General features: G+C 36.6%; 1 protein-coding gene across 1 annotated transcript in view; it reads right to left on the reverse strand.

Moving 5' to 3' along the window:
• Positions 1-12,969, reverse strand: part of itga5 (integrin, alpha 5 (fibronectin receptor, alpha polypeptide)) — a 56,880-nt gene that overhangs the window by 6,171 nt on the left and 37,740 nt on the right. The window contains exons 19-26 of the mRNA XM_051879695.1: positions 11,393-11,460; positions 9,154-9,301; positions 8,221-8,313; positions 6,007-6,086; positions 5,296-5,376; positions 5,066-5,171; positions 4,199-4,357; positions 2,348-2,455 (exon numbers count right to left, since the gene is read on the reverse strand). Of these exons, the coding sequence (XP_051735655.1) occupies positions 2,348-2,455; positions 4,199-4,357; positions 5,066-5,171; positions 5,296-5,376; positions 6,007-6,086; positions 8,221-8,313; positions 9,154-9,301; positions 11,393-11,460 (843 nt within the window). The remainder of the gene's footprint in view (positions 1-2,347; positions 2,456-4,198; positions 4,358-5,065; positions 5,172-5,295; positions 5,377-6,006; positions 6,087-8,220; positions 8,314-9,153; positions 9,302-11,392; positions 11,461-12,969) is intronic.

Consider the following 12,969-nt stretch of genomic DNA (forward strand, 5'->3'; position numbering starts at 1 on the left):
TCAACATTAGGTAAGATTAATAAATGCTTTTTTCATTGATAGTTCATGTTAACTAATGTTAACAAATGAAGCCTTATTGTAAAGTGTTACCGTCCATTAACACCTCACCCTAGTTGAGAGATGTCAAACCTAGGCTGGAACTTTTGAGTCCTGTTACACATCTCCACTGTTCACTAACAGAACATGTCAACAGAGACCTGCTCTCCCTCAAAAAAATGAGCACAAGTGAACAGGCGAAGAAATAAATAGCCCTCTAGGACCACGTCATCAAGCAAGAGATGATAAATGTGGGCTATTGAGTGCAACAGGCGACAAAGCCCTCTTTCATTTGGTCAGGTACAGCTACCTGCAGCTGGACTACACAATCAGCTGCTGTCTGAGAGAGGTGGTAGCTGGAGCGGTTAATGACGCAGAGAAGAACGGGAAACTAGAGGGTAGAGCGAGGACATTTCGGCAGACCCATCACTCTGGAGAGTAATGAGGTCATTAATGTTCTATCACATGGTCACGCACATACGCAAGCACACACACATGCACCTAGACCGACCAAGCAAAACATTTTAATGGCGGCCAATCAGTCAGACTAGATCTTTGACCCTGTATGACTTGACCTTCTGAGTTACTGCACCAGTGAACGAAAGGTCTTTCTGCGTTCTCATGACCTCAGACGCCATATTGGATGTGTTTGTTCAACATTTGCATTTTACCCAATGTAAATGAGTCATGCTGAGTCTTCTTGTTGACCAGGACTCAGTAGCTGTGTTCCAAAACCTAGTGTGCAGCCTAACTAGATATTATTTTAGGCGTGTTCTGGATGAAAAGCTTGTTCCAAGAGGTGCAAATCAGTTTTGGCCAAAATCAAAAGGTAGAATCGCATGTATCCTTCTCAGTGAAGGTAATCCAGTGGAGGCTCGTCCAGGATCATGTTGATCCCGAAAGCGACGTCACAATTATAAATATATTTCATGCATACAGAGCCTTTAAAGTGACATGGTGATGGGAAAAAATATATATATTTGGTCACACTTTAGATTAGGGTCCAATTCTCACTAATAACTAACTATTAACTATGACTATTGTTTTAATAAACTCCTAATTATTGCTTATTAATAGTTAGTAAGGTAGTTGTTAAATTTAGGTATTGGGTAGGATTATAGGATGTAGAATATGGTCATGCAGAATAAGGCATTAATATGTGCTTTATAAGTACTAATAAAAGCCAATAACCTAGTAATATGCATGCTAATAAGCAACTAGTTAATAGTGAGAATTGAATTCTAAACTAAAGTGTTACCACGTACAGTATTTCAATGCTATTGTAAAGTACTGATAAAAAAAGTTAATTCTAATCAAAAAATTGACAATTTTACCCAATATATGTGTGGGTTATGTTTTTTTTTTTTTTTTTTTTTTTTTTTTTGTCCAAATTATAGTATCATCCCAGCTAAAAAGACCCAACCAAGCTAAGCTGCGTTTCCCAAAACCATCATGAGCCACCAATGTTCTCTACGATCAACTTAGCTCACGATGCTTTTGGGAAAAGCAGCCCTGGTTTGTTGGTCTTAGCTCCTTTAAGAAAGTCTCTAAGCATGGACAAGCTGGTGTTTAGCTGGTCTCCTAGCTGAAAAGTGCCCAAAACCCCCTCCAAAATCAGCCAATAGACCAGCCTGACCAAGCTAGGAAACCAACTAAGACCAACAAACCAGTTCATGCTGGTATAAGACGTATTTTCAACAGGGAAGTCATTAGCTTACTAACTCTACTGGAATCAATCTCCTTTTTTCACTTGAGGGTTTCCATACATTGATTACTTACAAGTACTGATAAAAAAAGTTCATTCTCAATCAAAAATTAGAGTATCATCCCAGCTGAAAAGACCCAAAAGGCTAGGCTGCGTTTCCCAAAAGCATCGTGAGCCACCAATGTTCTCTACGATCAACTTAGCTCATGATGCTTTTGGGAAACACTGGTTTGTTGGTCTTAGCTGGTCTCTGAGCATGGCCAAGCTGACCAGCTGAAAAGTGCCCAAAACCCCCTCCAAAAATTAGCCAATAGACCAGCCTGACCAAGCTAGGAAACCAACTCAGACCAACAAACCAGTTCATGCTGGTATAGCATGTCTTTCAGCAGGGAAGTCATTAGCTAAGTGCTAATTGGATTATTTGAGTTGCTGCCTATGTATTGTGTTTCAAATTACTCACTTATGAAGTTCTGATGTGGGTTAGGATGTTGTCTTAGAAGGCAGCTCCCTATGTAGGCAGTTCTCTAGGTTTCTGAACAGAGCTAATGTGTGTTTTGCATTTCTTTCATACCCTTTTTTTCCCTCTTCACATTCAAGAAATCTCACCAGATTGGTCAGTTGAGGCATCTCGGCCTTGTGTGTTTCCCTCTTCTCGATGTGGTGTTCCTGTGTCGCGTCACGTAAAGGAGGCTGCTCGGTAGAAGACTGCTGAAGCTAAAGAGAGAGAGAGAAAAAGGGAACAGAACATTGAGTGGAAACTCGCCCCCCTTTTGGACATCGTGGACACTGACATCACGGTTCAGTCTGTACTGACGCCCTCTGACTCAACACGGACATTCAGCCGTGAGCTCAACGGGAGGGACACATTGTGCAGGACACAAGGGGCATTTTGCAACAGATGTCTGAATTTTACTCAACTTCTCCATTGTGTAGACCAAGAAAACACCCTAAACGGCATGACAAAACTGAACAAACAACCACTTCGGAGAGGAATTCTGCACAATCCCAGATGTAACAGCAGTTTTGTGTTACGAATCATCCAGACTTAGTAAGGACGCCCATCAGATGGCAGGGGTATAGAAACTTATAACTTGTAGAAAATAGAAATATGCCCCCCACTTCTTGAGAAATAATCATTACATTTAAGGAGATTCAAATTGCTTGTTTTATAACGTTAGATCCCACATATTTTCAGATCATTTGTACGCTCATGGAGAGGGAAATGTTGTTGAGGAGTCTTTCATAAGAAGCTCTGATTAAGCTGATGGCTGTGTTTATATAGACAGCAGTGGGACGTGAAGCACGAAGGGAAGCAGATTGAGATGAGAGTATGGCAGGAGGATCAAAGGCTGGTTTAATGCCCTTGGGTGGGGCTGTTCGAAGGACAGGGTAGGCTCTAAGAAAGGACATATTAGGAAATATGGATGGATGGGTGGTGTGTTCATGTGTTTGGCATATGTATGGGACATACTGGGTGTTACTGACAGCATATGTCCCTTAAGTTTAAATTTAGCTTGTCATCAACAAGCTCTGTCCCCTTTAATAGTTTCTGATAGACATCTGTGAGTCTCCCGTGAGTCTTCTGTGAGTCTAAATATCTTTACAGCATAAACTGCTACAGATTTACATCTTTGTAAGAATTTTTTAAAAAACATTTCTCTATAAACCTATATTTAATTTTTTTTCCATGAGAAAATATTAAACATATTTTAGTTCAATTAAGACTTTTTACATCACTTTATTTCCATTACAATTAGGCACAATTACAAATTATCATTATTGTAACGATAATTTATATATATATATATATATATATATATATATATACACACATACATACACACACACACACACACACACATATACACATATATATAAATTATAAATTATATTTAATGTAATACAATTATTTTCTTTGTATTAAAATCATTAAGGCCAGCATGGTATATAAATCCTTCACTTCACTAAATCCTTTTTTTTTTTTTGTATTGTAATAATAAGAATGACATTTTTTGCATTGCATTAATGCTGTATTAATAATAAAATAAAATAAAATAAAATAAAATAAAATTTTAACAGTCAAATCTGTTACATTGACGGTCATTATTTTCATTTTTAGACTCTTAACGTATTTATTTTACTTTTTGCTTACACAAAATTATATTTAATTTAATACAATTATTTTCTTTGTATTAAAATCATCAAGGCCAGCACAACAAATACTACACAATCTATCTATCTATCAAATATTAAAGTAAAATATATATATATATATATATATATATATATATGTTCCTGATAGGTTTCATGAGGTTCACACGTAAACAGTGCTTTAATAAGAAAAGCCTGAAAGATCAAAGTCACACACATAATGACAGAAAGCACCCCAGTATTAATTATTTCATCAGGTGAACCCTGATAAAATCTCTGCCCTGCAGTTAACCCTGGGCGTCTTACCTTGAGGTTCAAGGGATTGATTATGTTGTGGGTGGTGCAGTTAACAGGGCCCTCCGTCATGACCTCCAGCGGGTAAATGAACTTGTTACTTTGAAGTCTCATGGGGCATTTGAGCTGCAGTAGAGTATGACTGATGCGGCTCGGCCCGTTGTTCACCAACTGAGAGAGAGAAACGAGCAGAGAAAGAGAGATGAGTCAAGTGTATGTTGTCATAATAAACCCTCTCAACCACATTGGTTTAACATCAAGTTTGCTGCATTGTTATTTTCATGATTACATTGTACGCCATCACAACCACAGGTTAAAGTAACGTGCTGTTAAAGTAACTCCACAGGTGTTTCTGTACTCTCAGGTCATCATTAAGGGATGACTTGATGCCTTGTGCTATTTCAGGATCTCTGTGTAACTGTTGGAGATTCTCCATGACAACTTCTCCATGTACAAGTATTTGCATGACTCATGTACAGAATCCTGGCAGGAAGTATGTATAAAGAAACCAAACTGCAAGCAGCAATTAGCGGCACTGACTGACAGGAAAAAAAAAGAGATATATATAATGGACTTTTAACAGTCAAATCTTTTATGAGTCATTAATTTTCTTTTTTTAGACTCTTAACATTTTACTTTTTGCTTATAAAAAAGTTTAAAATATATATATTCAGTTCATGAAAAGAAGGTTTTATTAAAAATATTTAAGTCTTCAGGTCAAAAAAAGTAGAAGGGCTGACATTTTAAATACTGCAAATTTAACTGCTAGTTGCTAGACAGCCATACATCCCAAAATTATACCATAGTGATTTATAGCTGGACTCTATCAATGACAGGCCTCTTTCAAGTCCAACTGAAGGACTCAGACAAGGTCTTTACCTCATAAGTGTGCTGGACGGAGGGTCCGACATCCTGTTCAACCATTACATTCTTGGTCAACTTCCAGTTCGGAGGGGGAAAGAAGACCTTGTCTGGTCGGGAGACACTGTAAAACGAGAGATAAAGAGAAAATGAGAAAATGAGGGAACAGGGAGAGCTTCCTAGTGAGAGTTCCAGAAGAGCTGTGGTCTTGTGAAGCACTTATAAATGAGTTCTGCATGTGAACTCACCCCTGAAGAATAACATCAGACTGGACCACCACCTCCAACTTGTAGGGGACGACTTCACTCTGGGAGTTATTCTCATTCTTACTGCAGATGGAAAGATGCAGAGCTTAATAAAGAGCATATTTAAGGGCATGTGCAACTAACCTGACCATATATTACAGATGTATGATATATCAGAGACCATAACAGTTTGACTTTTTTTTTTAAATAATAGTTAAAAAACATATTATGGCCAATATTAAATATATTTTTAAATAAATCATTAAATGAATTTATTTCATATATTTTTAAAATATCAAAAAAAAAAAAAAAAAAAAAAAAAAAAAAAAAAATATATATATATATATATACACATTTTTTTTTTTTTTTTTGATATTTTAAAAATATATGAAATAAATTCATTTAATGATTTATTTAAATATTAATATAATAATATAATATTAATATAATAATATATGATAAAATATATATATATATAAAATATTACATTGTGTTATTTATTTATATATATATATATATATATATATATATATATATATATATATAATTTTTAACATTTTACAATTCAAACTGAATAATCTTTAACTAAAACTACTAAACGGTTATCCATGTTTGCTACTGTATAGTTTTTATTTACTGTATAGTATAGTGTGAATGTATATTTTAATAAATAAAAAATAAGCTGCGTTTATGTGTGTATATTCTGAAGCTTACCTGCGGATCTGTAGGTCAAACTGTACAAATCTGTGTGTGTCCTTGAGACGTGGTACTGTGAATCGCAGTCCAGCCCATAACTGCAGAAAATAAAACAAAATACATTTCTAAATCATATCTCATTTACCCAATACACGTTTATTCCTCCATGTACATTTCATTCATCAGAAAACTTGAGCTAAAACAGCCCAAAAATGAGAGAAAACACTATCAATTTATCATAAAGGAGGCAACAATATTTGCAATGTCACAATACTTAATTTCAGCTGTCCACGAATTACACCAGAGAATTCTCTACAGCACACAAAACATACCCATAATGCACTGCCATAGCAACAGAATGGATGTTGAGGTTGGTGGAATGTTTCTTTCCTGTATTCCATCCAAAAAACACAAGTGGAAACACTAAAATGTATCCTCTCTCATTCATCTTAGTGATGTCATGTTTAGCTGCGCTGTCAAAAGCACTCCAGTTAGTTACTACCCTCAGTCCTAAAGTGCTGAAGTCACCTACACAACCCCAGACTACATGGGAGTTCCAGCCTCCCTTTTATAATTGTGGTTTTATGCCTCCACCGCACGCACACAAACTCTGGCAATAAGACCCCGTACGAGCGGCTCTCGTTTTCCCTCAGCTCCATGCGTGAGAGTTTGCGTGTGGGTGTCCGTGGGGGTGGGTGTGATTTCTGAATTTCTCGTTGCAAAAGATACAATTACAGATACAGGCCAGTTGTTACGAGGAACCACTTTGGTGGTCCTGGAATCTAAAAATAATCACCTAAAATAACGTTAATAATAAAATTGCTGAATAAAACACCCAGATAACCTGCCCTGAACTAATGCGAGCAGTGTTGCACTGACTGAAACAGTCTGGAAACACATATTGACATGGAGCATTTTGAACAGTCACCCAATTATACTCCATCTCTGCAGACACATTAAAAAGCCACAAACCCCTCCACCTTCACACAGTGGCATTTTGGAAAGGGGAACTCCACTCTCGAACTCCAAAATGATTGTCACTTCCTGTATCGCTGGTGGGAACTTCCTGCCTGTCCAAACATGATTCAACACAGCCCTTAACAAGCCCCCCAGACAGCACTGTGAGCTGACTAACACAGGTTAGATGACTAATAAAGGTTACATGACTAACAGGACACACAATTATGGCTGCTGGAAGTCTGGAGTTTATTTGGTAAAATGCTAGTTGTCAGTAATCAGAATTGCCTCTTTTCCAGTTGTTTGTGATTACTGGATAAGGATAACTGGGTAATTAAAAATGATCTTATAGAGATTGCACACACAAAAAGCAATTTCTAACCAAGGAAAATTTTAATAGTTGAGCATAACCATAACTATATAGAGAAATATAGAGACAATAGATAGTGGCTAGATATATAGAGAGATGACAGATGTAGATAATATATAGAGAGATGATAGACGTTGATAAATATATATATAGACGATAGATGTAGAGATGATAGGTGACAGACAGTTGGCTAGACAGAACAATAGATAGAACGAACAATAGAAAGAACGAACGATAGATAGATAGAACGATCGATAGATAAATAGAACGATTGATAGAACGATTGATAGAACGATCGAAAGAACGATCGAAAGAACGATAGATGGATAGAACGATAGATAGGTGACAGAGACAGATTGATAGAACAGATAGAACAACAGATAGAACGATAGAAAGAACGAACGATAGACAGAACAATAGATAGAATGAACGATAGAAAGAACGAACGATGGAAAGAACGAACGACAGAACGAACGAACAAACGATAGATAGATAGATAGATATTCCCTATAGTAATCTACTAGAGTTGTCAAAAGTACCGACTTTGGTACTGAAATTTAAAACATGTGACGCTTTGAGCGCTGTTGAGCGGATTCGTAAACACCTCTGATTGGCCATTGTGTTCACATGCTCAACAGATATGTCTGTGATTGGCTACAATGATAAACGCACGGAACTGTTTGAATTTGAAATCTGACGATGGTACCAAAGTCGATACTTTTGACAACTCTAGATTCTATACATTTCCATGAGTCAAAATAACAATTTAAAAATTTTAGACACTCTGTGAAAATTGGTAAGATTCAATTGCACTTGATAAAAGGTGCTTTTTAAATCTCAAAGTGAAACCTCAAGTCACTAATGTGTAAACACACAAACAGAAAGAAGAGTGTAAGACTGCTTACGCTGGTGCCAGATTTCATGGGGTTCCCCAGGTCACAGCTGAGGTAACGGGTCTGATTTTCCGTCTCATAACTGCAGGTCAGTTGGGTCAGACTCTGTCCAGAGAAATCCAGAGAAATAAAGAAAAAGACCAGTAAATTTAAGGAAACACACACACAGTGATAACTCACACCCCATGACTCATGTCTTGACCTGCCTAGACCAGTTCTGGTACTATTGCTGAATGTTACATTTTTGCTCTAAATTATCCTTACGTAGAGTTAGGGTTCAAAATATGTACAAGTATTTCATCAAAACTGGAGTTAGCTCTTTTTGATGCCCATGATCCTCTTGTGAGAGACACATAAAGTCATCTATATATATTCATGTATAAAGACCCATTTATACAGTGTGAGAAAAAAAAAATAGTGTGTGATATTATAAAGACATTTTGTTTACCAAATCAAATAATTGGTTTCTATATTGTCATTGTACTAAAGCAAAAATAATTATTCAAACTGTTAAAATATTTTATTTGAATATTTGTATTTATTACATTTTATCATTTAGTTTATCAGAATCAAAAAATAAATTAAAAATACTATCTTCATTACTTATAAATAACAATATTTCCATTTAAAAAATTCTTAAAACTTAATAAAAAAAGATTGAAATTGTCTTTTTCTTTCTTTTAAAAGTCCCACGAACCCCCTAGCCATGCACCAGTTTGAAAACCACCGCTTTAAAACACTGACTGCTGTCAAGTTTTGCTTCACTACAGGATTTCTCATCAGATGTCTCCATTAATAAAAAACACATCTTCTCTTGAGTATCAAAGTAACAGAACAAAGGTCTTTCTCAGCTGAAATGCTGAACACATGTAGGAGTTAATGGACGGGATCTGGCACACGTCCGTGTAATCGGCAGCACCTGGAGGGAGGGTCTCCATATCTCACCTCGTTATTGCGGGCTATTCCGCTGTAGTCGGCCTCTGGTGGCAAGACCACATACAGCTCGGCTTCGTAAGCTCCGCCTCCATCGTTCTTTGCGTTGAAAGTCAGGGTCAGAGAGTTGTCATCGCCCATGTACACTTCCTTCCTGTCCCTGCAGAACCAAAAAACATGAACAAAACATAAAACTCTCGCTTGGCAGCTAATTTACCTTCTATAGGGTCTGGGTCTTCTATAGAGTTTATTAAGTGCAAATTTAGGTTTGTGGGAGGAGTTATGCGCCAATGTCTAATTCTTACAGGTAGACGTTTGCTCAAATCTGAGTTCCCCCACTAATGCTTCTAGTGAAGCATTAGTGTGTTAACAAGCACCACCAATTAACCAATTAAGAGGTACATATACATCTACATTTTGAAATGTGCTGTGAAGTATGAACCATGGAGGACAATCCCGGGTTGGTACGATTTTTTTTTTTTTAAATGTTTTTGAAATAAGTCTCTTATGTTCACCAAGACTGCATTTATTTGATCAAAAATACAGTAAAAACAGTAAAATATTATTGCAATCTAAAATAGCTGTTTGCTATTTTAATATATTTTAAAATGTAATTTATTCCTGTAATGCAAAGCTGAATTTTCAGCATCATTACTCTAGTCTTCAGTGTCACATGATCCTTCAGAAATCATTCTAATATGCTGATTTGGTGCACAAAAAAACATTTCTTCTTCTTCTTCAAAAAAGCTGCTTAAATATTTTGTGGAAACCAATACATTTTTCAGGATTCTTCAATAAATAGAAAGTTCAAAAGAACAGCATTTATTTAAAATAGAAATCTTTTGTAACATACTTTTGATCAATCTTTGCTGAATAGAAGTGTTAATTTCTTTCAAAAAACAAAAAGTGTAATTCTGCTGATCTAGCGGTGAAATATCACCCTGATCTTTCCAACAGGAAGCCCTTCCTCCTGCATTATACACACATTTCCTAATAAAAACCCCTAATTTCCATTGTAGCTATAAAGTTCAACATGCAACGACAAAGACTGTGAAACATTCCGCAAAGTTTCCTTTTTCTACTCCTACATGTTCCCTCCCCCTTTCTTTTCTCTCTACATCTCAGACACAATGAGAAATTCCATGCGAGGGCCACACAGACGCTTCCAATTACCGCCTGGCCTCGTAAAGCCATGCTGGGGAAGCGGCACGTACTGAATTCAAACCCTGGCACTGGGCTGGCTGGGGGAACTCAAACCTACATGGAAGCCATCGCTTGCTGCACTTTCATAACAAACCCCTTCAGATGGCACATATGAGGTTGGGGTCATGTCACAAGAAGGTCAAGATTTGTATTCAATCGAAATAAATATCATGATCCATACAACAAATTAACACCGGTGAGCTCTAAAATGCGCCTTGAGGTGATTTAGTACAAAAGTTAATTTGAGTGAAATCGAGAATTTGGCTGGGATTCCTCAACCTGGACCTGGGAAGCAGATGCTGACAGTGGTGCTAAAGAATAGCCATGTTGTCTGAGGCATCTCTGGGAAGCTGTCTAGATGTATTTTCACATTTTCTCCTAAAGAATAACCCCTCTAGTGAATTTCCAAGTTGTACTATTCCCTCTGCTTGTTGAATGCCAAGATAATCCAAATCACTCTGCGGAGAGAATGAATGGCCTGCCCTACACAGTTTAATAAATATGTGACCTAAGACAAATGCAACAAATCTGTAATGTTTTTGGTAAGGCGCATTTTTGCGGTTGAAGAATAACAACAAAGGCAAACAAATCGGTGTATAAAAGACAGAGAAAATACCCACAGATTTCACAAATCAACTGCAGAGAACTGACGTTGTAACTGCAGGGAAAAGGGGGCCACTGAGATTTCCAAGCCCCAAATTTTCCAAACTTATCCATTTCATCTATCCAGGCTTTTTTTTCAAAAGCTAAGTCAGCCAATCCCAGCACCTGTTGCATAGCCCTCCTTCCTGTTTTTTTTCCAGAAGTCAGTGTGTATCTGTGCATGTGTTGCTATTCTCACCTGGGAAAACTCCATTACTGAGACTTTCTAAAAGCTGACTCATCACATATCTATCCAAATATCTAATCTAAACAGTAGCTGGAATAGTAATTACTCATTTCTAGTGCCTAAAATGGTTCTACTTTATGTGTTACTGCAAACTTTGCAACAAGCAAACTAAACTCCAGGCTTTTATTTCTTTTTTGCATTCCTTGCTAATCATCTTACCCGTGCACGGAGAGTTTCAGGTCAGGGACGCAGATGTTGTCCTCTCCGCAGTCCAATAAAATCTGGGCCTAGAGAAGAAGCCAGAAAAAAAGTTAACGTGAGTTACTGAGAGATTATAGTCAATGTCAATCTGCAACCCATTTTACTTTTGTAACGTGACTTATTTCTGAGCGAAACAGGTGAGAAAAAGGACATAAGTTTATCTTTCAGGAATTGGATAGTGAAAATTGGGCATTACATACCAAAATGAAGACCAGGGTTGCCAGGTCTGTGTAACAAAACTAGCCCAATGGCCAATCAAAAGTAGCCCAAAACTAACTCAAATATCAAAACTCAAAATATGTCACTCCCATACCTAAAATACAAATTTTACAGTCACTCTATGTGTTATGTACAATTCAACTTAAAAATCACTATATAGGAGTAATCAAACACAGTGTGTTTTAATAAAGGAGCTCCCTATCAGTGCCTTTTCTCACAAAACTCATCATCTAGCACAGCTGTTTTATTGTTAAAATGTAAAATGGATAAAAATATCTCAATACAAGCATTTCAGTCAAATAAATCTTTAACCCACGGAAAAAAAAAATAAAAATCTCAACCCGCAGAAACAGTTTAAAAGTAGCCCAGTACTGCGGGAAAACCACTGACTTGGCAACCCTGTCTGGCAGCTCTATAGTCATATGCAAATACAGACCACATATAAGCTTTAATTTTGGTTTATTATTAATTATTATTCATTTTTTATTTGATTTATGTTTATTTTTAATTATTTTGTTTATTATTGTAATTATAAATCTATTCCAAAATCCATTAAAAATGCAATTCATGACAGTTTTTTTTAAATATCTGAATTAAAATGGATAATTTCGATAATTTGTGGGGGGTGGCTGTAAATTCTTGAAAAGCCTCATCAATTTGGCATAATCCTTATTATTATTTTTTAGAAAATATAAAAATAATCAGTAAATAGGATCCATTTTTATTTCATGTGATTTTAAATGTAAAAGTAAAAACTTAGCCATTCATTTATGAAGAAAAAATGTTTTTCCACATCGGACACAGAATACCACTTTGAAATCCAATGTCATTCAGACAGGAATATATTATGCAATTCCTATAACCGATAATGCATTTAAACATCTCTGGGTGTTTAATCCAACAAATATTTATGTACAATTTCCTATTAAACAACCGCAGCTATTTTCAAAAAAATCCAAGCAAAGCACTCATAAGATACTTGTAAACAACAGCCCGCTCCATTATAAACAGTCCGTTCAGTTGGGTCAAGTATTAACGCACGACCGTGTAATCCTTAGAGGATAGTGTCGCCTAGTACACCATGATAAAGTATGACTATAAACATTGCCATTTGCATTGGTAAACATCACAAGTCGCACTGGTAAACAAGTTTCAGAATAGTAAACAACGCTGAATGAATTCTGGGCAGAAGAGCAGATGTGTATGGGCTTGAAAAATGTATAGAGCTCATAGAGCTATGGCTGTACCCATAACATAAGGCTGTTCAATCTGCCACCAACATCCACATCAGAGGCTGCCGCCCCTGAACCGCATGC

This window comes from Ctenopharyngodon idella, chromosome 22 (genome assembly GCF_019924925.1).
Source record: "Ctenopharyngodon idella isolate HZGC_01 chromosome 22, HZGC01, whole genome shotgun sequence".
NCBI lineage: Eukaryota > Metazoa > Chordata > Actinopteri > Cypriniformes > Xenocyprididae > Ctenopharyngodon > Ctenopharyngodon idella.